The sequence below is a fragment of the Nyctereutes procyonoides genome, unplaced genomic scaffold, assembly GCF_905146905.1.
Source record: "Nyctereutes procyonoides isolate TBG_1078 unplaced genomic scaffold, NYPRO_anot_genome, whole genome shotgun sequence".
NCBI lineage: Eukaryota > Metazoa > Chordata > Mammalia > Carnivora > Canidae > Nyctereutes > Nyctereutes procyonoides.
Window position 1 is genome coordinate 53,442,182 of NW_026575140.1, and position 25,632 is coordinate 53,467,813.

General features: G+C 38.5%; 1 protein-coding gene across 3 annotated transcripts in view; it reads right to left on the reverse strand.

Moving 5' to 3' along the window:
• MAP2K4 (mitogen-activated protein kinase kinase 4) overlaps positions 1 to 25,632 on the reverse strand; it is a 136,797-nt gene that overhangs the window by 80,801 nt on the left and 30,364 nt on the right. For all 3 annotated transcript variants that reach the window (XM_055305834.1, XM_055305833.1, XM_055305835.1), the window contains one exon: positions 18,028 to 18,130. In XM_055305834.1, coding sequence (XP_055161809.1) covers positions 18,028 to 18,130 — 103 coding nt within the window. The remainder of the gene's footprint in view (positions 1 to 18,027; positions 18,131 to 25,632) is intronic.

Genomic DNA, 25,632 nt, shown 5'->3' on the forward strand with positions numbered 1-25,632 from the left:
CATTTCATGGGGTCCTGTGTCAGTGTCTGAGACAATTTTGGTTCTTACTACTCAGAGAGAATGCTGAAGCCATCTAATGAGTAGAGTCTAGAGATACCAGTAAGCATCCTCCAATGCAAAGGCCAAGCCTCCTATAACAAAAATTATCCAGCCTAAATCTCAATAGTGCCAAGGTTGAGAAGATAAAGCTATTTTCACAGTCTCCTAAAACAGGAGTAGGGCCAAAAACTGTCAGTCTGATAAGGCTCAGACATTATGTAATCAGAGAAATGTAATATTTCATGGGGTGTCTGGCTGGCTCAGTTGGTAAAGTATAGAACTCTTGACCGCAGAGTTGTAAGTTCAAGCCCCAGGTTGGGTATAGAGATTATATAAAAATAAAATGGGGGCGGGGGAAGGTGTGTGGGGAAGTGCAGTCATTTCAACATCCAACTCTTGGTTTTGGCTCCTGAGATCCAGCTCTGAGTTAGGCTCTGTGCTCAGTGCAGAGTCTGCTTGAGTTTCTCTCCCTCTCTTCCTCTGCCCCTCCACTCCCCGAGCTCATGCTCTCTCTCAAATAAATAAATCTTTAAAATAAAGAAATAAATAAATGGTTATCAGTAAAGAACTAATTAAATATATAGTACACTTACACAAATATAATGAAAAGATATATATAACTGACTTCTAAGAATGAGTAAGATACATGCTAATTTAGAAATATTGTCAAGATCTAAGTGAAAAATCAAGCTACAAAGTAGTGTACTAAATAGCTTTTTTAATAAATATTTTCAAGGAGTTATATCAATTATTATATATTTTTATTTTGAACAAGTTTTTCTCTAAGGACATATTACACTTAACAGGGTTTTTTATCTTTAGAGAGAAAATAGGGACAGCATGAAACTTACATTTTAGTTTATAACTTTCTATATCAACTGAATTATCTCACCAGAAGCATATATTATTCATTTTTTAAAAGGTAACATGAACTATCTGGATGGTAAGATTATAGGCAATTTTGGTTTTCTTCTTTAAACTTTTCTGTACTAGAAAAAGAAAGAAAAAAGGAAAGGAAAGGAGAGGAGAGGCAGGGGGAGGGGCAGGGGCAGGGGCACTGAGTGGTTCAGTCAGTTAAATGTCTGCCTTTGGCTCAGGTCATGATCCTGGGGTTCTGGGATCAAGTTCTGCATCAGGCTCCTTGCTCAGTGGGGAGTCTGCTTCTCCCTCTCCCTCTGCCCTCCTTCCCCCTCCTGCATGCATTCTTTTTCTATCTCTCTCTCTCTTTCTCAAATAAATAAAATCTTGAAAAGGGGGAAAAAAGAAAAGAAAGAAATACTAGTATTTTTTTTAAGATTTTTTTTTTTTTTAAGTAATCTCTACATCCAACATGGGACTCGAACTTCCAACCCCAATATCAGGGGTTGCATGCTCTACCAGCTGAGCCAGTCAGATGCCCCTTTAAAGTACAATAAAGACAACATTTCCCCATACTTTTTCTAGGGGCCTCCAAATACTCTGGGGTCCACCACACCTGATGTGACTCCATAGACGCTACAGATTAATCCTCAGATGGTATTTGATAACTTCTTAAGAATTTCCTCGAGGCTTATATCAAGCATCATGACAAGGGAAACCAAGAGGGCAGAAATATAATTTGTCACACTACTGTTCTATGGGCCTAAGAGCTGAACTCATTAAAAAACCATGTTCATATACTTATAAAGTGACTGTTGAAACATATAGGTGCTTTGACAATAAGTACAAAAAAGCACAGGTACAATTCAATGAAAGTAAATGATATACACCCAATTTTTACTGTTATTCTTCTGGCTTTTTATTTGCAGAGATTCTTTTCTTTCTCTTTCTTTCTTTCTTTTTGCAGAGATTCTTTGCTTTCTTTTCTTTTCTTTTTTCTTTCTTTCCTTCCTTCCTTCCTTTCCTTCCTTCCTTTCTTTCTTCCTTCAAGATAAAAAGAGAGCACACGTACAAGCAGGGGGGAGGGGCAGAAGGAGAGGGAAAGAGAATGCCAAGCAGGCTCCCAGCTAAGTGTGGAGCCCAACGCAAGGTTCAATCTCACAGCCCTGAGATCATGACCTGAGCCAAAATCAAGAGTAAGATACTTAGAGTCAGACTAGGCACCCCTCTGGCTTTTTTTTAATTGAAGGGTCATTTTCGGGTGGCCCCAGTGGCGCAGAGGTTTAGCACCACCTGCAGCCTGGGGTATGATCCTGGAGACCCGGATGGAGTTCCTCGTCAGGCTTCCTGTATGGAGCCTGCTTCACCCTCTGCTTGTGTCTCTGCCTCTCTCTCTGTCTCTATGAATAAATAAAATCTTTTTAAAAAAATGAAGTGTCATTTTCAAATAGTGAGATACACAAATCATAAGTATACAGTTGGCTGAGTCACCAACTGTACACACCCTTGCACCTCAAACCCTAATAAGATGTAGAACATCCCATCACCCTGGAAAGTTCTCTTGAACCATTCTTGTCTGTCCCCTCCAGACACTGTTCTGGTTTTGATCACCAGAAGCTAGTTTTGTCTAGTATTTCATATAAAGTTTTCTCTTATGCCTGACTTCTGCTCACCATTTCTGGAGATTCGCCAGTGTGATTGCAGGCATCAATATTTTGTTACTTTTTATTGTTGAAAAGTATTTCACTGAGTAATATGCCATAAGTTGTTTATCCATTCTTCCATCATTGGAAACCTGGGTTGTTTCTAGTTTGCGGGCTCTTATGAATTAAGTTTTCATGAACATTCATATACAAATCTTGATGAGGACATTTTTATCCTAGGTAAATATCAAAAAGTAGAACTGCTGAGTTATGGAGTAAATGTACGTTTAATTTATTAGGTAACTATCAACAATTTCTCCAAAGTGGTTACCATTGTCTGCTTCCCCAATAATATATGAGAAATCTGGTTATACCACATACTTGTTAAAAATACTGTGTGGTCTTTCAAATTTTATCCATTCTGGGGGGCGTGTAATAACGTCAGATTATAGAAAATACATATATTGGTCTCTGTCCCCCACTCCCAGCACAGAACTCCTAAAATCCTTGTAATTTCCTGAGTGCTAAGAATAGTAGCAGCTCTCTTGTTCTAAACAGGCAACCCTGGAAGGCTCCTGGGCTGGTCACCACAAAGACCAAGCAAGCCAGGACCAGAAGTTTGGAATTTTCAGTCCCATGCCCCAGGGAGGGGAGAGGGGCTGGAAATGGAGTTAATGATTCATCACACCTACGTGACAAAGTCTCCATAAAATTCCAACAGTAAGGAGTTCAAAGAGTTTCAGGTTGGTGGATACACCAGCAACTGGAGGGTGAGACACCCCAACTCCCCAGATGTTCTGGGGCTTAGGACCCTTCCAGGCCTCACTACATTTATCTCTTCATCAGGCTGTTCATCTGTACCCTTTATCTTGTCCTCAAACTGGTAAAGCTAAGTGCTACCCTGAGTTCTGGGAGCCACTTTAGCAAGTTATCAAACCCAAGTTGTTGGAACGTCTGATCTACAGCCAAGTTGCCAGCACAGGTGACAACATGGGCTTGGCTGGTGGCTAAAATGAGGAGCAGGGGAGTCTTGTGGAACTGAGCCTGTCCCAATGGGATGAGATGCTGCCCTGGCACAGTGTCAGAACTGAGGCAAAGGGATCCGTGGGTGGCACAGCGGTTTAGCGCCTGCCTTTGGCCCAGGGCGTGATCCTGGAGACCCGGGATCGAATCCCACATCAGGCTTCCGGTGCATGGAGCCTGCTTCTCCCTCTGCCTATGTCTCTGCCTCTCTCTCTCTCTCTCTCTTTCTCTGTGTGACTATCATAAATAAATAAAAATAAAAAAAAAAAAAAGAACTGAGGCAAACTGTAGGACACCCAGAGAGTGCTGGAGACTTGCTTGCTCTTCTGGGGACAACCCCGGCCCCCCGCCCCCATCTGGGAATAAGAAGTGTCAGAGTGAAGTGATCTGTGGGAGATACAAAGGAGACTCATGGGGAAGAAACACACTGAACCAAGTTCTTCCCTTACACAGGTGGAAAATCTGAGGTTTTTTCATTTGTAAATGTTATCTCTTTGTGGTTTTAATTTGCATTCCCTAATTACCAATGTTGTAAAGAATATTTTTCATGTACTTATTATTTACTCCTAAACCTCCTCTGTGAAATGATTTAAGTTAAAGCATTTAACTTAAACTTACTTGTATTTTTAATTGAGTTCTTTGTTCTGTGTTGTACTTCACTATATACGTTAAAGGCTTTTGATATGTAAACTATGAATATTTTTCTCCCAGTTTATAGCATGGCTACATATTTTTTAAATTTCTGAAGAGCAAAAATTTCTAATTCTGGTAACATCTAATTTATTGATTTTTAGTGGTTATGTCTTTCTTTGTCCCATGAAATAAATATTTGCCAGGGGCACCTGGGTGGCTCAGTTGGTTAAGTGTCTGCCTTCAGCTCAGGTCACGATCTCAGGGTCCTGGATCTAGGGCCAAGTAGAGCTCCCAGCTCAGTAGGGAGTCAGCTTCTCCCCTTCTCTCTGCCTCTCCCCCTGCTCATGGGCACTCTGTCTAAAAAATAAAATCTTTTAAAAAAAATTTTAAACAGAAACATTTGAGGGGATCCCTGGGTAGCTCAGCGGTTTAGCACCTGCCTTTGGCCCAGGGTGTGATGATCCTGGAGACCCAGGACCGAGTCCCACATCAGGCTCCCTGCATGGAGCCTGCTTCTCCCTCTGCCAGTGTCTCTGCCTCTCTGCCTCTCCGCCTCTCCGCCTCTCTCTCTCTCTTTCTCTCTCACGAATAAATAAATAAAATATTAAAAAAAAAAAAAAGAAACATTTGGGATGCCTGGGTGGTTCAGCAGTTGGGCCATCTGCCTTCAGCTCAGGGCGTGATCCCAGGATCCAGGATCGAGTCCCACAGTGGCTCCTTATGGGGAGCCTGCTTCTCCCTCTGCCTGTGCCTCTGTCTCCTTCTGTGTCTCTCATAAATAAATTAATTAAAAGAAAAAAAGAAATATTTGCCTATGCCAGATCACAAATGTATCTTGATGTTTTCTTTTAGAAACTTTATGAATTTTTGCTTTTTAGGACTATGATCCACCTCAAACTAATTTTTGCATGTGGTATGAAATAGGAATCAAGATTTATTCTGTTCCACATCTTTTTCCAGTTGTTCTACTGCCATGAAAAGTCTATCCTTTTCCCCAGTAAACTATACAGACACCCTGGTCAAAACAACGGACTCTGTGTATGTATCTATCAAACTTTCTTTCTGTTCCACTGATGTATCAATGTATCCTAACATCCCCCCATAAAGCCATTACTATAGCTTTATAATAAACCTTGAAATCAGGTATAAGTCTTCCAATTTACTTTTTGTTGTACAAAATTGCTTTTGGATATTCTAGGTCTTCTGCATGTTCATATACATTTTAGAATCATTATATCAAATTACATTTTTTTTAAATTTGCTGGAATTTCTTTGGGATTTCAGTGAATCGGTAGATCCATTCGGGAAGAACAGATATTCTAGTAATGCTGTACTATCCAAGTCACAAGCATGGCATCATGATCCATATATACATCAATTTCTCTCAGAAATGTTTTATACCTTTCATTAGAGAAGTCATGCAATTGTTAAATTGATCTGCAAGTACTTTATACTTGTTCACAGTACTACAATCATGTTTTACCAATTTCACTTTTCCAAGTATTTTTTGTAATTGATTTTGGAATAATGACCACATATCCTGTGACCTTGCTAATGTCATTTAATTATTCTAGTAATATTCTCTAATTAGGATTTTCTGCATTTACAATCATATCATCTAAACCAAAAGAGAGTGTTTGCTTCTCTTTCCCATCTTTATGTCTTTCTTTTTTTTTTTTTTAAGATTTTATTTTTTCAGGAGAGACACACACAGAGAGAGAGAGGCAGAGACACAGGCAAAGGGAGAAGCAGGCCTCATGCAGGGAGCCCAATGCGTGACTAGATCCCAAGACTTCAGGATCACAGGCCCTGGGCCAATGGCAGGCGCTAAATCGCTGAGCCACTTAGGGATCCCTCTTTATGTCTTTAATTACTGTTCTTACTTTATTACACTGGGTAGGGCCTCCAGTCTAAAGTTGAACAGCTTTGGTGAGTGCAGATGCTCTTGTCTTGTTAGCAATTTTATGGAGAAAGTATTAAATCCTTCATCATTAAGTATGATATTAGCTATAGGTTTTTCATAGATATCCTTTAAAAGGCTGAAAAATTCTCCTTTTCCTACTTTAAAGAGAATTTCTATAATGAATGAATATTGAATCTTGTCAAAGGCTTTTTCTGCATCTGCTGAAATGATTACATCATTTTTCTCCCTTATTTTGTTAATGCAGTAATATTGATAATTTTTCAATGAAAAATTAAAATGAATCCCATTTTGTTGTAATGTATTGTCTTTTCTATATTATTGATGGATTCCATTTGCTAGTATCTTGTTAAAGATTTTTAAGTGTATGTTCATGAGGGATAGTGGTCTGTAGTATTCTTTTGTAATAACATCCCTGTCTAGTTTTGATATCAGGGTTATGTTTGCCTCATAAAATGAGTTGGAAAATGTTCCCTACTCCTCTATTTCCCAAAAAACTTGTAAAAGCTTAATCTTATTTCTTATTTTAACAATTGATAAAATTTAACAGGAAAACCATCTGGGGCCTCAAGTTTCTTTTGTGTGAAAGTTTTTAATCACAAATTCAATTGTTAAACAGATACAAAGATATTCAAGATTTTCTATTTCTTCTTGAGTCAGTTTTGATTACTTCTATCCTTCAAAGAATCTGTCTCCATCATTCAGGTTACTGAATTTTTGACATAATACTATTTATCATATTTCCTTATTATTCATTTATTGTAGTGATATCCCTTTTTTCATTTCTGACAGTGCTAACTTGAGCTTCCTCTTTTCTTTAATCAGTCCTGTTGGGGGTTCATCACTTTCACTGATCTTTCCAAGAAATGACTTTTGAATTTATTCATTTCCTATTTCATTGCTCTCCATTCTTATCTTTATTATTTCCTTTCTTCTACTTATTTTGTATTTCATTTGCTCATCTTTTCCTGTCGGATGTTTTTGCTACTCTTTCCAGTGATTCTGTGTTTATGCCTTGCCTAGGCATTTAAATATTTGGGAACAATATCATCACACTTTCTGTTTCTTTCTGATTCATTCAGAATCTGTAATCATTCCCTCAAATGAGTTTAATTCATGCTCATTTCTTTTTTTTAATGCCTATATTAAGAAACAAAGATTTAGATGACTAGTTGTAAAAGAAGTAATGTTTGACATAATTCTAACTATGTCAAGAAGCTTAATTTTAAAAGCCAACTTAATGAAGAGATTTGCAGATAAACAGTCATTAGTCTCCCCTCCCGCCTCAGGCAACAATGAAGCAACAGAAAGGGATTTTTAAAATACTCAAAATTCACAATGTAAAAGAGACTAGAAAAGACCACACTAGATGAGAAGTTGCAACACATTTTTGGAAGATCAAAGGTAAATGAACATGTAACAAGGCAGAAAAAAGATGTAAAACTAAAAATTGCCTGCAAACATAGGATACCAAAAAAGTAAGGTGACTTGTACTGCGGAAACTCAGAAAAAAGTTCAAGAATGAAAAGCATCAGTTAAGGATGAGGGGTGGGGGCAATCCAAAGGCAATATTAAAATCTACATAAGTGCAATTAGATCCCTGGATTTCCAAAACCAGGTGATAATCTGTCCTCTATGTCATTTGATAAACAAGGCTATATATATTCTAGAGAAACTACCAGAAAGGCACTGGGCACAAAAAAAAAAAAAAAGTAAAGTGGATTAACTAAAGCCTATATGACAGAGATATACGTAGCCTCCTTTGCTTAGATCTACTGCAGAATTATAGCAGCCTAACATACATGCCTTCTCTCAGCAACCCAGGCTAATCCCCTCCTCACTCCACCCCCAACACGGGGAGGAAAAGGAGAGAGAATCGCCCATGAGAAAAGAGAAAAAAACCTCTAGATCTGACATTTGGGAATCTTCCAAAGGAAACAACTGAACCTCTCTCTTTCACCTCACCGTGAATTCCACCAATCAAATCACAAAGTTTCCAATCAACTTTTGGAGGTTGCCTCATTTTGTGTGTGTGTGTGTGTGTGTGTGTGTGAGAGAGAGAGAGAGAGAGAGAGAGAGAGAGAGAGAGAGAGAGAGAGAGAGAGAGATACAAACAAGGATCAAAAAAGACAAGAACAAAAAAGTGAAAATATATAGAAAGTTGAAGGAGAGAAAAGTTTAAGAAAACTAAGGGCTCACACTAAGAGGTCCAAAGCCTGTAGTGGGGTTCCAGTAGGAGAGCTCCTGGAAAAGAGAAAATGAAGAGAATAAGAGAAGAATAAATCATGCATTCTACAATGAAAGACAGTGGTTTAAAAGAGACCACACCAAGAGCTCAGTTGAAGGAAAGAATAAATGATGAAGAGAAAAGAAAAGGAGAATAAAACCAAAGCAGAAAAATGAGATTTCAACACAGAGGGAAAAAAACCAACACTACAGTCATCCATAAAGGGAAAAATAGGTCATATTCCAAAGTTCAGGAATCACAATGGCATATAACTTTTTTTTTTTTTTAAGATTTTATTTGAGAGAGGGATCCCTGGGTGGCGCAGTGGTTTGGCGCCTGCCTTTGGCCCAGGGCGTGATCCTGGAGACCCGGGATCGAATCCCACGTCGGGCTCCCGGTGCATGGAGCCTGCTTCTCCCTCTGCCTGTGTCTCTGCCTCTCTCTCTCTCTCTCTCTCTCTCTCTCTCTCTCTGTGTGTGTGTGTGTGTGTGTGTGTGTGTGTGACTATCATAAATAAATAAAAATTTTAAAAAAAAAGATTTTATTTGAGAGAGAGAAAGAGAAAAAGAGAAGAGGAGCAGAGACAGATAGAGGAACAAGCAGAATCCATGTTGAACACAGAGCCCGACACAGGGCTCGAGCCCACCACCCCAGATCATGAGCTGAGCAGACATCAAGAGTCAGACGCCCAACCAACTGAGCCACCCAGGTGCCCAGGCATAGAACTTTTTAATAGTAACCCTGGAAGGTTAAAACATCAGAGCAAGTAAAGCCTTCAAAAAAAAATTTTTTTATTATTTACGATAGTCATACAGAGAGAGAGAGAGGCAGAGACACAGGCACAGGAAGAAGCAGGCTCCATGCACCGGGAGCCCGACGTGGGATTCGATCCCGGGTCTCCAGGATCGCGCCCTGGGCCAAAGGCAGGCGCCAAACCGCTGTGCCACCCAGGGATCCCCAAGTAAAGTCTTCAAAACTCTGAAGAACAATTTCTACCCCAGAATTCCAAGGCCAAAAGTTATTAATGTATCAAAAAGGTTAAAGGCATTTTCAGACATGCAAAGCCCCCAAAACCAAACTTACTAGGAAAGAATAGTTGTATCAAGAAGCCATTGGAAGAGATAATTCCTCAAAATGGAGGGAAACTAAAAACCAAAGAAAGACATGACATCCCCAAGACAGGGAATCAAAGTCAGGAGAATAATACAGGCATTCACAAACCAATGCCAATAGGTATGAAACAGCCCTAACATGCAACCATTCCAGATCACAGTAAGATTATGGTTGGATAGACAACTCTTAAAAAAAAACTGAGTGCGGAGAGATTTTCCTTTTTTTTTTTTTTAAGGTTTATTTATTTATGATAGACATAGAGAGAGAGAGAGAGAGAGAGAGAGAGAGAGAGAGAGAGGCAGAGACACAGGCAAAGGGAGAAGCAGGCTCCACGCCGGGAGCCTAACATGGGACTCGATCCCGGGACTCCAGGATCGCGCCCTGGGCCAAAGGCAGGCGCTAAACTGCTGAGCCACCAAGGGATTCCCTGCTAAGAGAAGATTTACAGTGACCCATTATATGGGGCAATTATTAACTCTGAGGAAAATAAATTTGCTCAAGAACAGTAATGTAATCATACTTAGTCATAAGGGATAATAAAAAAGAACACTCTGAAAAGATATGCTGTCTCCTTTAAATAGTATAATTCCTTATTAACAAAGAAGTTTCCAGAAATATGCCTACAATACAAAGGCAAAGGACCTCTATAACATTCTGAACTAATCGAAACTCAAAGTCTTGCTGCCAGATCAGAAACAGTTGAAAAGCTCATGAGAAACAAAGAAATCAGACATTTCTCTAAAGAACAGAGCTTTGCAGCTCTATAGGTTAAAGAATCAGGGACACCTTTCAATGTCAGCTTGTCTCTGATTCAAGAACTAAGATGTTTTAGAACATCACAACTAAATTCATTTTTAGTAGACAAGCAACTCAACAGCACTTACTATTAATTTCTTTAAATGTTCCAGAACTAGCATCAGTATCTCAGCTATAAACATCCATCTTGAGGAGAATTATACTAGTGAATCTCGGGGGGGAGGGGCCTACACAGAGAATCAGTTCAACCACAGCTATTACCACTATGTTCTGTTGAGAATCCCATCTCCCATGAATCTCTAGCTTAAGAAATATACCACAACCATTAGGTGAACCAAGGTAGGATGTGGGACTGAGGAAAAGATTAAATACCTCTGAATTTTAAGAAGTAAAATAATGTAAGCTCTACAAAATGATCTCACTCAGCAGGATTATTCACTAGAGTCAAAATGTAGAAATACTCAAATGTCCATCAACATATGAACAGATAAACAAAATGGCATATATAAATACATTATTATTCAGCCTTAAAAAGGAAACTGTGACACATACTACACATCGAAGAGTGTGAAGACATAATGTTGAGTGAAGTAAGACAGACACAAAAGAACAAACATTGTATAATTCTACTTGGATGAAGTGCCTAGAGTGACCAGATTCAGAGATGAAGTAGAACCAAGGCTGGCAGGAATAGGGATAGGGAGTTAGTGTTTAACAAATACACATTCAGTTGCAGAAAACAGTCCTGGAGGTGGATGGTAATGGTGGCTACACAATTAAGTGAATATACTTAATGCCACTCAGCTGCACACTTGGAAATGGTTAAGATGGTAAATGTTATGTTATATATACCTGGAACAGAGAGTCAGAAAGAAAAAGTTTGCAGCAGTAAATCTAAACCAGCCAAAAATTAAAAGATCCCATAGTATTTAACACATTTGGTGTTTTAGATTTTGGAGTACTAATTTGTAGCTACAAATATTTCTACTATGACTGCCATTTTGTGAATGTGCTCTACCACAGAAGTATAGAGATTCCAAATTACTACCAATGCATTTAAAAACGTCAGAAATGGGGAAAAAAAACTTTTAAGCTCATGTAGACTCATGGTTTTCACACTTAGGAGTTAACCAGAGATGTCCTGGGGGCTATTTTAGGGAATGAGGGCAGTCAAGACTACAGAGCCTTCTCCCACCTCAGAAACACTTAGCATATGAGGCTTGTCCATAACATTTTATGGGAAGAAAGTAGCACAAAACCAGCTTAATTCTTTCTTTCCCTCCATTAATTCACCATCTAAAATAATGAAAGTCATGGGGTGCCTGGGTGGCTCAGTCAGTCAAGCATCCAACTCTTGATCAGGTCATGATCTCAGGGCAATAAGACAGAGCCCCAAGTCGGGCTCTGCACTGGGCATGGAACCTGCTTAAGATTTTTTCTCACCCTGCCCCTCCCCTCCCACTCCCTCTCTCTTTCAAAAAAATAAAGAAAAGAATGAAAGTCACTATTCTAATTCAACACCTGAATTGACATCAAAGTGCTAAGTGATACACTCAAGGTCAGAGAGATGATGATGATAATGCTGAGCTAGAAACCAGGACTTCAATATTAATTAAAATGGTTAATCCAAAAGAATAAACTTTAAAATATAAGGTATCCATAATTTAACCAGGAATAATGGCTAGATAACTTGTAACTGCTATTCTATGCTTTACAATAAAGCTCTACTGAGTAGAGCTATCCTGAAATTAAGAACACCACTAGTTATTAACTGGGGACTTTAAAACTGTTTCCTAGATGTTCTATAGCACAACTGAGCCTTTTCGTGCTCGAATGTAATGAAGATAAAAGAGATCCCAGAGATCTTCTTGGTCTCAACAAAGAGATTCCTTTTAAGTTAGAACATATGGCTTCAAAATGTTTAGCTCAAGCTCCAAAATGCATCTGTCCTCCTCATTATTTATTTCAATTACCAGCATTTAAGCTAGTGTTTCTTCTTATATAATTCTGATATGTTGTAAAGATAAAACAGCTCTTCTTTCAGGATAACAATTGTATTTGGTATATTCCCAATGATTCAGTGCACTGATGGCACTTGCACATTACCCAGCATGATGAAAGCACAGATCTAATAGTAAAATATCTAACTTCTATTCATGTCAAATTTATATAAGAACACAACTGTAGCACAAGTCGGCCACATTTATAACAAAACCCCTGAGGCATCAGAGAGACCTAGAGCACCTACAATACGCAATCCTGACAGAAATCAAAACGTGGCCATACATTTTTCCTTTAGCTTTGCCTTACACTCTTTATTTTTACAGCTTAATCTTTAATTTAAAGAGCCAAAGGACAAAATGTTAACACCTGCTACATCCAGGTAGTAGGTACAAGAGTCTCTATTACTTTTTTTTTTTAATGGGTAGGAAATATTTTATAATTTTAACTAGTGATAATTAAGAACCTGTGTTTCTGGTTCAGGTTATCTCATTCTCTAAGGGCTCATGGGAAAAGAATGATGAAAAAAAGAAAAACAATGAAGAAACAGATTTTAGCAAACTTCTGAATGTCTAAAAGCAGACAAAAATGTGCAAAACAAAACTAATCAACCCCCAAAGAAGGAACTCCAAAGTGTGAGACTTACCAGCCATCTGTACTAGAGGACCTTGTTTAGATCTTGCTTCAAACCATTTAAAAAATGTTTTTTATGAAGTAATCTACTTATATGATGATATTAAAGAATTTTTTTTAAAGATTTTATTTAGTTATTCGAGAGACAGCGAGAGAGGCAGAGACACAGGCAGAGGGAGAAGCAGGCTCCATGCAGGAAGCCCAACGTGGAACTTGATCACGGGTCTCCAGAATCAGGCCGTGGGCTGAAGGCAGCACAAAACTGCTGAGCCACCGGGGCTGCCCGACATTAAAGAATTATTAATCTTACTTATTATTTAGATGTAATAATGGTATTGTGATTATGTTTTTAAAAAGGAGCTCTGTCTGAGGCACCTAGGTGGCTCAGTGATCAAGCATCTGCCTTTGGCTCAGGTCACAATCCTAGGGCCCTGAAATCAAGTCCCACATCGGGGTCCCCAGGGGGAGCCTGCTTCTCTCTCTGCCTATGTCTCTGCTTCTCTCTGTGTCTCTTATGAATAAATAAATAAAATCTAAAAAAATAAAAATAAATAAAAAGGAGTCCTTATCTTTTAGAAATACATATCAAAATATTTATAGGTAGAAAAATCTCTGAGGTTTGGTTAAAAAGAAGGAAGATAGAGGAACAGATAAAACCAATCCTAGCCACATTAACTACTGGAGCTTCTAAAATTGATTGATAAATAGGTACAGAATCATCTATCACTGTCTAGTCCTGGATATATTTGCAACTTATCATAATAAGCAGTTAAAAAAAAAAAAAAACAGTAATGGGGCACCTGGCTGGCTCAGTCAGTGGAGTATGCAACTCTTGATCTTGGAGTTGTGAGTTGGAGCCCCACAGTGGATGCAGAGATTACTTAAAAATCAAATCTTAAAAAAAACACAAAAATCACTTCATCTTCTTTAAACTTGAACCCTGCCCATCACTTAATAAAAAGAGAGAGAGAGGGTAGCCCGGGTGGCTCAGCGGTTTAGCGACACCTTCAGCCCAGGGCGTGATCCTGGAGACCTGGGATCAAGGCCCATGTCAGGCTCCCTGCATGGAGCCTGCTTCTCCTTCTGCCTGTGTCTCTGCCTCTCTCTCTCTCTCTCTCTCTCTCTCTCTCTCTCATGAATAAATAAATAAAATCTTAAAAAGAGAGAGAGAGAGAGAGAGATAGAGAATTTCCCTTAAAGGAAAAAAAGAAAAGAAAAGAAACAGTAATAGAGAAAAGTCCCACCCATAACACATAGTACGAGGGGAACATGCAGCAGAGACGAGAAATTAACAATGGTCCCAGCAGAACCATAGAGAGGATGCAAAGTCGAAGGCATGAATGTCCAGAAGCAGAAGAGTTCATTGAAATTCTTTCTATAAGAAAGGTCTAGTAAGTTCTTCCCTTTCTCTCTACCTTTCCCCTAAAATAGAAAGAGAGCATGTCTTTAAGGAAAAGAAACATACTATTTAGATAAAAGAAGGCCTTCTAGGGTGAATGTTGGCCCTACTCCTCCTGGCATCTGAATATTCCTGGCCTAAGAGCCAGCTCTCAAACCATTCACAGAGAAGTGGTCAAGTCCACCAGTTGACCACCTATACCAGAGCTACCAATCAGCTTTCTAATCTTCTTATCCTCAACTATCAATGGACAACCAAGAATTAAAAGACACATGAAAAAAAAATTATACAATGAAGAAAAGATAAATGAAAAACTGACCCTTGAAGAAACAAATTGCCTAGCAGATAAAAAAGAACTTTAAAATTCTAGATTTTACATCCATAAGTTAAAATCGACTACCAAAATAGAATATTTCATTAAAGGATCAGAAAAAAAAAATGGACACCTAGGTGGCTCAGTTGGTTAAGCATCCAACTCTTGACTTTGGCTCAGGTCATGATCTTAGGGTCTTGAGACTGAGCATGGCATCATGCTCATCTGTCCTGGGTATGGGGCCTGCTTAATAAGATTCTATCTCCTTCTCATTCTGCCCCTCCCTCACCCCCCTCCCCACCCTAGTCACACAAGGGTTGAAAAGAAAAGAAAAGAAAAGAAAAGAAAAGAAAAGAAAAGAAAAGAAAAGAAAAGAAAAAAGGAAGGAAGGAAGGAAGGAAACAGACAGACCTAGGATATAGAAAACAGAGAGATAAAAAGTATGAAAAAAAAAGTCAAAGACCCAAGAAATTTAGAACGTCCAATGTCCAAACAACAGAAGACTAGGAAAAACATGAAGGAATCAATCAAAAGCAGAAATTTTCTCAGAAACAGATACATAAATCTTCAAACTAAAATGGTTCTTCTGTGCACAGAAGGATGATCCAGACCTAGATCTATCTTCATATAACTACAGAACACCAAGAATAAAGAAAAAATTGCTGTTTCCAGGGATAGAAATTGGTAATCTGTAAGTAATATCTCTGCTATAATTAAACAGATCTACACATAGTCCCCTAAACTTATCTTGTATTTCAACACACCAGAATGCTATTCTCCCCTCTCAAAGTGGCTTTCAAAATCCAATTCAAATCTTGTTCTTCTGTGAAATGTTTCACCCAAGTTGTTTATCCTAAAGTGATCTTATTACCCCCACCTGCACCATTCATTTGACATTCAATCTGTATTACCTTATGCCTCACTTCTTGAATTGCTATACCCAACTGTTATTTCTTAGAATTTTATTTAAACTGTTGGTTCTCAGAAGATAAGACATGGTCTTAAAATTTTAAAATGTCTACAGAATCTGCACCCAGGAGACATCAAATGCTAGATGGATGTGAAAGTAGTTCCTGGAGCATATCTTAACTTCATTAGTTGCTTACATTTCATCATATCTTTTCAAAATTTATGAGCAAGTTTTCTATTTATATCTCTAAAGTTCAAGGAAATTTTAGAGGAAGGAAATACATATAAGTGACACAGAGGTATCTTTTTTCAAACACTCACATACTGCAAGTTATATTTTTTAATTGCAAACTACCTACCCTAAACAGTGACTGACAGTGGTTTTTAGTGCCTGACGGTACAACTCAGAGGAAGAAGACAAAAAGATCCCTTTATGAAAGGGGGTAGGGGAGTAGAGGAGATATGCTACCCTGAGTAGTGAAACAATTATCTTCAACCAATAGTTACCTGTCCCTGATACACATAGTAACAGACCAGTGCCATAAAATTCAAAGTCTGGGTCTAACATTTTAACATATCAAAATCAAAAGATTCTACCATAAAGTAAAAATGATTACCATGTCCTCTCAAACTTTTAACATCTGCTGGGAATTGACAAAGGATAGGAAACCTAGCTGGTTATAGGAATATTATGAAGTGGTAGAATAAAAAAAAAAAAAAATCAACTCAAATTTTGGAAAAAAGGTTTTTTTTAACCCAGTTTACTGTTCAGGAAAAAGAAAAAAAGATTTGTCCATGAATTCCCTAATACATGATACTCTCAAAGGAAGAGGGTACAAATGATATCAATGTTTTTGCAGTTCTAAATCTAAGTCAGGTTGTCCTTGTGTCAAAGGAGACTTTTAAAAAAAGAAAGAAGGAAGGAAGGAAGGAAGGAAGGAAGGAAGGAAGGAAGGAAGGAAGGAAGGAAGGAAGGAAGGAGAAAAGAGAAAAAAAGAGCGAGCTACTAAGTTTGGCAATAACTACGTTTCCTTTATATGTGGTTCAGCTAGCAACCAAGGTAATAGACATGGACCATGTTCAAGAATTATTTTGTACTAGCTTTCACTAGAAATTCTAGGAAATGAGGAAGGAGGTTCTTTTAAGAATGTTTCCTTGCCACCAGAGCTTTGACTAATTAAGAGGTACTAAGAGTTTCCTTCCTCAGTATAGCCCCCACTTGATGTTTCAGAGGAGATAAAAAGGCTAGGACTCTAAGCTGAGCTCCGACAACAAATCTCATTATGAACACCAGTCTAATAAAATTAGCAAACACTATTCCCAGGCAAATGAACTGTTACTTCAGTTTTTTATTGCTTTCAAGTTACAGGCGAAAGCCTAATCACATATACACACACATCCACATTGCTCCCTTCTACACACCGATGTTTTAAAAATCACAATATATTTTCAGCATTCCTATTGTGAGACACACTGCCTTCTACAAATTTGTTACTGTTTGTAAATACAATGCATGTCAGACATCATGAGGAAAGGAAACAGCAAGAAGTGTGCCTTTGGGGGGAAGCATGAATATATTTGTAGTCTAATTAGGCTTGAATAAAAATTATTTTGTTATAATTATTAAAAACTACAAGATGATATATTCTGACCATTTTTTTAAAACACATTCCACCATTTGCTTTATTGTTCTTGATACCAGAACTAGGTAAAAATTATCTTTATGAACATGAGTATAAATGCAAACCCACTGGCTTTGACTTGTTTGGGTTCATGATAGGTCTTGGGGGGTAGTGGGGAGGCATCATTATTTAATACATCACTGCAGTTCAAGAGATCTATAAATATCATTCTGAAGGTATTATTTTAAATTAACAGATGTTTCTTAACACTTTGACCTTCAGCAAGATGCTAAAATATCATTTTTGTATTTTAATAAAAAATATTAAGGGAAAATACACACATACATAAATAAATAAATATATATATATAGAATACATTTTAAAAGTAATCACTGACACCTATACACCAACATGTACATGTTCTCTCAATTTACTGTGACATGGAAATCTTACAGGAATGTCATTTATCCAGAAAGGGTAAATGACACTCTACTTTATCACCTGGTAAGTGGGGATGATTTGTGCAGATCTACAGAGGAGAGTAATGTTTCCTAAATACCACTTTCAATTTAACTGGAGATCCAGAAGGTGGTAGGTCTAAACAATATTCTCAGAGTTCAGCAAGAGAAAAATTGAAAAGATACTAATACATCTGGATCTTCAGCTCTTTTCCCCTTCAAGTAAACTTTAACAAAGAAAATTGTGTTCACCTACTTCAGACCACAGAATCAATAGCTTTCTAATTAAGTTCAAGTAGTAATTATTTCAAATGGCCCATAAAAGATCTCTTCTCAGCCTTTTGGCTAAGACCAAGTGTCAAATGGCCCATAAGACAATGGAAATACCAATCCCTCGACTTGGAAAAATTCGTAAAATACAATAACTTTAAAACTTCTGCTTGAGTTGAGCCTTTTAGTTGATTACCAGGAATACTCACATGTGTGGGTTTTGAACTCCTGTAGGGTTGGGATTCAGAGTAAACCTTGCTGTAGATTTGAAAGGTGGATTTGCAAAATTCAACTTCAGTGCTTTGCGTTTACCTAAGAAATAACAAATAAAAAGTAAAAGTTTCAAGTACTATAAAACAGACACTAATCTGAGGGCATAAGAAATTCACACCAAAAAGCAGAAAAAATTTGTTTTAACATATAGTTAATATCATATTTTGAAAGGCAACAAAGAATTTCTCAGCTTTAAGATAAAGTAAATAAAAAGGATCTAAAGTTATTATTAACCACAAATCACCCATTATCCTCCAAATCAATAGAAAATAATGCTTCAGGTGTATATCATTCAGAGATGGTAACACTTTTGCAAAAGAAAACACCACTATAAAAATCATTCACTTTGGCAGATACGCTGAAAAATACTAAAATATTACCACCTTTCCAGGGTTACACTTCAACATCTTTATTTAATAAAAATGATTTTCCCTCAAATACAATATTAACAACTAGTGAAGAATCTGAAGCAGTCTGCAATCATAACTAAAAGAAAAAAAAATCACGGCACTGTCAACCAAGTTCATAACACAGGGATTTCAAATAATCATTTATTTGGAGCCATTTCTTTGGGATAGGGAGTAGGGAGGGAAGGTAACAGTGTTTTATATTATACAAACAAAACTTGCCCGGTATAGAAAATTCAGAAAAGATAAAAGACAATATAAATATACAAAATATTATATACTACTACAGAATATATGGGGTTTTTTTTTTTTTACATTTCTAAGTCCAATTATCCCCAAATAATCATTGTCTCCTAGAAACTACTTTCTATGCATACACATTTTTTTTCTCTACAATTAAAATCAGATCACAATATGTTTTTTAACATGCTTTACCCACTGACCATGTTTCTTCTATGTCTATAAATCTTATAAAAACATTTCTTTGGGATTTTACTGAATAGAGGCTTTGTTACAGAATTGGGTTTTTAAGCACTGTAGTATATCTTTTTCCAGAATACACTCTTCACAGTTTATTATGCCTAATTCTACCTTCTCCAACAACACCTCTGCAATCCAAATACTTTCCCATCCCAGTGGATTTGGAAGATGTATGAAGGGACTCATTCTGCTCAGCCTGGTGCTTTCAATGAGATTTGCAAGTTTGAGTTTGCCAAACATACCAGTTGGACAGGACCGTAGGATAAGAGCAGAGAGCTCCTGGCTGTGACTCCCGGATCAGCTCTCAGGAATGGGCCTGTCTACAGGATAATGAGAATTCCCAAGAAGACCAGACACATCATTTTCAGAAGTAAGAATATTACAACATGAATTTTCCATGTAACCCGCTCAATACAGGTACCAAATATTTATTTTAAACTAAGTTTTATTTGGCAGCAAGTAGAGGAAGGGCATTCAACCTATACATGCAAAAGGTACTCTTCTTAAACAGCAAATTTGGGTCTACAAAAAAGCAAAGTTTTGCAGCAAATTTGGCTGTATTAAAAAGCAAACTGGTGTGGGAAATATCAGAAAGGGAGACAGAACATAAAGACTCCTAACTCTGGGAAACGAACTAGGGGTGGTGGAAGGGGAGGGGGGGGGGGGGTGAGTGGGTGACGGGCACTGAGGGGGACACTTGACGGGATGAGCACTGGGTATTATTCTGTATGTTGGTAAATTGAACACCAATAAAAAATTAATTTATTAAAAAAAAGCAAACTGTATATTACCAAAAAAAAATCTAAAAAAACAAATTTTAAGTGAAAGCTGGGGAAAATCCTTCCAATACAAAATGAGAAGAACTTTAAATATATAAAGACATCACACAAATCAAGAAAAATAGAAAAATTGGCAAGGGTATGAACAGTAAAGCAAAACTGAGAAAAAATTATGAAAGGCATTCACTAACAACAAAACAGTTTAAAGTTTTGTTCATGTGAGGGGCTTCCTGGGTGGTTCAGTCTAGTCTAAGCGTCTGCCTTCGCCTCAGGTCATGATCCTAGGGGTCCTGGGATCGAGTCCCACATCAAGCTCCGCTCCCAAGTGGGGAGTCTGTTTGGGATTCTCTCTCTCTCTGCCTCTGCCCCTTCCCAACCCCCCTCTTAGGCACCTGTTCTCTCTCTCTCAAATAAACAAAATCTTTTTTAAAAAGTTTTGTTCATGCAAAATTGGCAAAACTTAGGTCTCATTTTATACATAGACCAATTTTTTTCCAATGATAATGTGACCAGGTAAAAAAAATCACTAGTACAAAATGTTGCTGGTAAAAAAGGAAATAGCATAATTTTTTCTGATGAAAGGTTCAGCAATATACAAGAAAAAACTTTTCATGAAGATGCTCTTTCACTTCTTAGAAATTTGTCTTCAGGAAATATTGAAAGTGCCCCCCTCAGCGCCTGTCACCCATTTACCCCCAGTAGATGGGATGAGCACTGGGTGTTATTCTGTATGTTGGCAAATTGAACACCAATAAAAAATAAAATTGTTTAAAAAAAAAAAAAAGGAAGAGCAAGCAACAACAACTACAACAAAAAAGGAAATATTGAACAGCAGAAGACCGTCCCCAGGCCCTGCAACTGAAAGGAAACTGCCCTGCTGGATTTGGAAACTCCTTGGAACTGCTGCCTCCTTTCTTCCTTCATTGTTCTCCTGTTTTGAATGGGTATCTCTAAAACTGGTTTCCAATGCCTGACCCCTGTGTTTTGGAACCAAGTAACCCGGTCTTGTTTCCAGTACAGAGGGAGAGGAATTTTATGTCACAATGGATCATACTCTGTCTCACTCATACCTGACTTGGATGATTCTGATGAGCAGACTAGACCCTGTGGAACTGATGGTGTCTAGATCAGACCTGGATTCAAGCTGATGCTATAATGAGCTAAGGCTCTGGGGGGACACTGGAGCAGGGTGAATGTACTTGGTACACGGGACAGATACGTACTGTAAGTGAGATGTAAGTGAAAATGGTGGCCTTCAAAGATACCAGGTCCTAATCAATCCCTGGGACCTATGAATGTTACTTTATAGGGCAGAGTTTCTAGAGATAAAATTAAGGTAAGGACCTTTGTAATCATAAACCTGAATGAACTCAATGCCCACAAATCCCCCAAATCAAAAGGTGACCACCTTTCACGTGGTGTGTGAAAGGATCGTGAAAACACCACGATCTCTATATGGTAAAAATCTGAAAACACACCAGGATCAAAGGCAGGACAATAACAGAACAAAGAATCACTGTAAAAATCATCCAAAGAAAAACACCAAAATTGGCCCTTTATTCTAAAGCTTAATTTTTTTTTAAGATTTTAACTATTCAAAAAAAAAAGATTTTAACTATTCATGAGAAAGAGAGAGAGAGAGCTAGAGAGAGAACACAAGCAGAAGGAGGGGCAGAGGCAGAGGAAAAAGCAAAGCCTATTGAGCCAGGAGCCCAACGTGGAGCTCTATCCCAGGACTCTGAATCATGACTGGAGCCAAAGGCAGACACTTCACCAACTGAGCTACCCAAGTGCCCCTAAAAGCTCAATTTGAGGGGACAGTGGCTCACTAACCTCTGCAGGCAGATAAAATCTATTATGACAATTAAAGCTTACTCAAACGGTTTCCTCGAAAATAGGTATTTATATAAACACACACACACACAGAGATTCTCAGCACTACATTCACATTTAAACAAAAATAATTTGGGGCCTTTAAAGGACATTTCCTGCATAAATGAACAAGCACACAAATGCAACACAATGTGGCTTACATAAGTTAGGTGTGAACACACTCCACATTTCAAAAGCATCTGTGACTATCTTGAACACTGTCCAAGCATATATTCTAATCGTCCACCAACAATACGCACTAAACAATTCTATAAAAGTTCACAGCCTAAGAAGAGATGACTCAGAGCCTAAAACTGGTGACAGGGGGTGTAGGGTAAGATCAAGTTACATGGGCTCCTCCAGCAGGGCTCCCCAATCTCTGAAGAATGATCACTTCGAGATGAACTCCCAAGGCAGTCATGGGAGGAGAAGGAAGAGCCCAGAGAGTCAGTCAAGGGTGAGATTCAAGGAGAGACAGAAAGACAGCTTTTGCAATACTTCAGAGAAGCTACCTCTGGCTATTTGCAGATATGAGCATTTTCTTTCTTTCTTTTCTTCCCACGCCCCACCCCCTACCCCCCAGCATTTCTTCTTCCTCCATTCACTTTCTCTAAGTAAGAACCTCTATTAGGACTAGTTCTTCTCATTTTACTTCTCTTTCTCAAGGGCCCCAAAAACCTAAACTCTAAAGGCAACTTGTCACTACACACTCAGTTATTTTTAATGACAAAACAACAGGCAAATGCTTGACATGAGAGCAACGTGGATTTTTTTCAAAACCCCGCAACAGCTTCCATGGGCAGTAAAGAGAAAGGGCAAAAGGAAGGAAGTGATACTACAAATGGCCTGTGGAGATTTTCAGAAGCTAAGAGATTAAAATATTGATCAAGATAGATTACAAATTTGTGATCATAATTTCCCCTTTGGTGAGACTGTCTACAAATAATCAATTCCTAACCAGTCAACAGAGATAAACAGAGCCTCCCCTTTATCTACAGTATGATAGAAACCAGCCATGATCCAACATCTTAAACTATTGATATGGAAGGAGTTTCCTGTAAGAGAAGATTGTCTTTGTATACTTAAAAACTACGATCAGTGCCTGATACAGAAAGTGCTTTCAAAGGTGTAGTAGCTTGGTCCAACAATCGATTTCACATGGATAGCCCCAGACATTCAGATGTGGGGTAAATTAGATAGAATAAGTTTCTGCCATCTGTAACTCAAAACCCTGACTCTTAAGGACAACAGTATCTATCCTCATCCCATCATAGTTCCAAGGTACTGCTATCTCCCTTAGGTAGGACTGCCCAACTTTTCTTAAGCTGTGGCTCATACAGAATATAAGGATATCTGTTCAACACACTGGGAGGATCAGAATCACAGCTGGTTCAGAGGCTGAGCGAAGGGGCTCAGCAGCCTCATGCCCTGCTCTGCCACTCCAAGGACCAGGGGACTGACCTCTCTGCACTGCCCTTGAAGTTCTGGTTTCAAAGCTGGGTCTTAAGAAAACATCTAGAAATTTTAAACAACCTTTCCCACATCACCCATATCCAACTTTTTCCTCAGACTTCTCATGAGAGAAGCAGTTCCATGAATGGGATCTTCAAGAATATTCCAAACTAGGATTCTGAAGAACAAGGATTTGTTCAAGCATATGCATACCCACTAAGGCCTGGGCATGTGTTTTGCTCTTATTCTGTCCAGCAAGCAGCTCACAAACTCATGGACGGCTGAAGGTAGAAGGAAGACTACTTTCAACTTCATTTAGCCTTAAGCAAGCAAAGAGCCCAGAATAATTCTCCCTCCACTAACTTCACAAGCAATACAAACCTTTAACCTCATTTTCCATAGTCAGCTAAGCTGACCCAATAGCTGGGTTCAACCTTTGTCAAAAATTCCATCCAAGGGCCACTGAGAGTCTACCTACCAATCAACTACGGAAGAAGACCACTCTCTGCAATCTAGGTTACCAAAAACATCCCACCCCAACCTTCCACAGATGAGGAAAAAGTAGCATTTCCTAAGCACTATTTCTCATTTCCAAAACATCAAAACCAGTCTGTCCTCAGAGAGACACTATGCTTACACGGGATCCACCTTGTCATCCTCTCCCATCCTTCTCAAGCCTGTTCCCATCACCAAATTGTGAACAATTTTCTGTCCTAAATGTTTAACTCTCTTATCTTTCAATTCTACAAATCACCTGTAATAGGGAGCTACAGAAAAAATAGCAGTTCAACAAATATTTAGTGAAATCCTAAAATAAAATAAAATAAAATAAAATAAAATAAAATAAAATAAAATAAAATAAAATAAAGGGCAGGACCGGTGGCGCAGCGGTTTGGCCCCGCCTGCAGCCTGGAGTGTGATCCTGGAGACCTGGGATCGAGTCCCACATCGGGCTCCCTGCATAGAGCCTGCTTCTCCCTCTGCCTGTGTCTCTGCCTCTCTCTCTGTACCTATGAATAAATAAATAAAATCCTAAATAAATAAATAAATAAATAAATAAATAAATAACAAATATTTAGTGAATTAGAATTAGTCGTTTTTTGTTTTTTTTTTTTTTTACAAACATTGCACTACCCACTCATATAACCTAGTGGGCTTAATTTCCTTTATATCATAGGAAAGCAAGATTCTGCTACCCTTACAGTCAGGATCTGAGAACCAGAGTCTTCCTACCCAACCTGTAAGAATGGAGACCATCACTAAAATATTGTAGCCAGCCTACATATCTTCAACACCAATTTCTCCAAATCTGAAAAAATAACAGTAAAATTTCTTATTGTTGAGGGCAATAACGATCCCTGAAGGATGTGCAATTGATGCATCTAGAAGGTGGCTTTTTTGATCTGTTAATGGATCACTATGGGTTATGTGGTAGATTATCACCAAGATAGCCACCAATGAATCACCTCTTTACAATGTGACTTTGCTGCTCCTCCTATCAAGAGATGGAGTCTATTTCCCTACTTCTTGAATAAAGCTGGCCTTCAGACTTGCTGTGATCCCAAGAATAGAATAGAAAGGTTGTTGTGGGACTCCTTGAGCTAGGCCTATGAGGCCTTACAACTTCCATGTTCACGCTCTTGGAAAGCACCCAAGTCTAAAGGTGAAGCACCTCAGGCTAGTTTCCTTGATGATGATAATCTACATCCAACAAGAGGTTCAGAGACCCGAGCAACAACTGAGTGTAGTCTCCACCAACAGACCTACTAGCCTAATGCAGACACAGGACATAGCTCAAGTGAGACCAGTACAACCACCACCCAACTAACAAGCAAAATCATAAAAATTAAACAGTTGGTCTTTAAAGCCATTACTCACAAGCCAAAGGAGCTAGGGAGGAATCATCAAAATGCAGGAAGAATCATTCCTTCCTGGGGTGCTTGGGGGGCTCAGTCAGTTAAGTGTTTGCCTTCTGCTCAGGTCATGATCTCAGGGTTCTGGAATCTCCTGTTGGGCTCCCTGCTCAGTGATGAGTAGGCCTCTCCCTCTCCATGTGCCCCCTCCCCAGCTCAGGTTCTCTCCCTCTCTCAAATAAATAAATAAATAAATAAATAAATAAATAAATAAATAAATATCTTTTAAAAAAGAAAATAAAGAAAAAAATCAGTTCCTCTTAAGGAACTCCACTGCCCCCAGGAGGGATTTCCTAGAACCAGCATAGGAAAAAGTGAGAAGTGGCACTACAATGCTCAAGTTGCTCACAGAATACCTTCAAAAATAGGAGTGACTGGGATCCCTGGGTGGCGCAGTGGTTTGGCGCCTGCCTTTGGCCCAGGACGCGATCCTGGAGACCCGGGATCAAATCCCATGTCTGGCTCCCGGTGCATGGAGCCTGCTTCTCCCTCTGCCTGTGTCTCTGCCCCTCTCTCTCTCTCTATGTCTATCATAAATAAATAAAATATTAAAAAAAGAAACATTAAAAAAAAAATAGGAGTGACTGACCTACCAGCATTCAGAGCATCCTACCAGGGGCAGAAGGAAAAAGACTGCC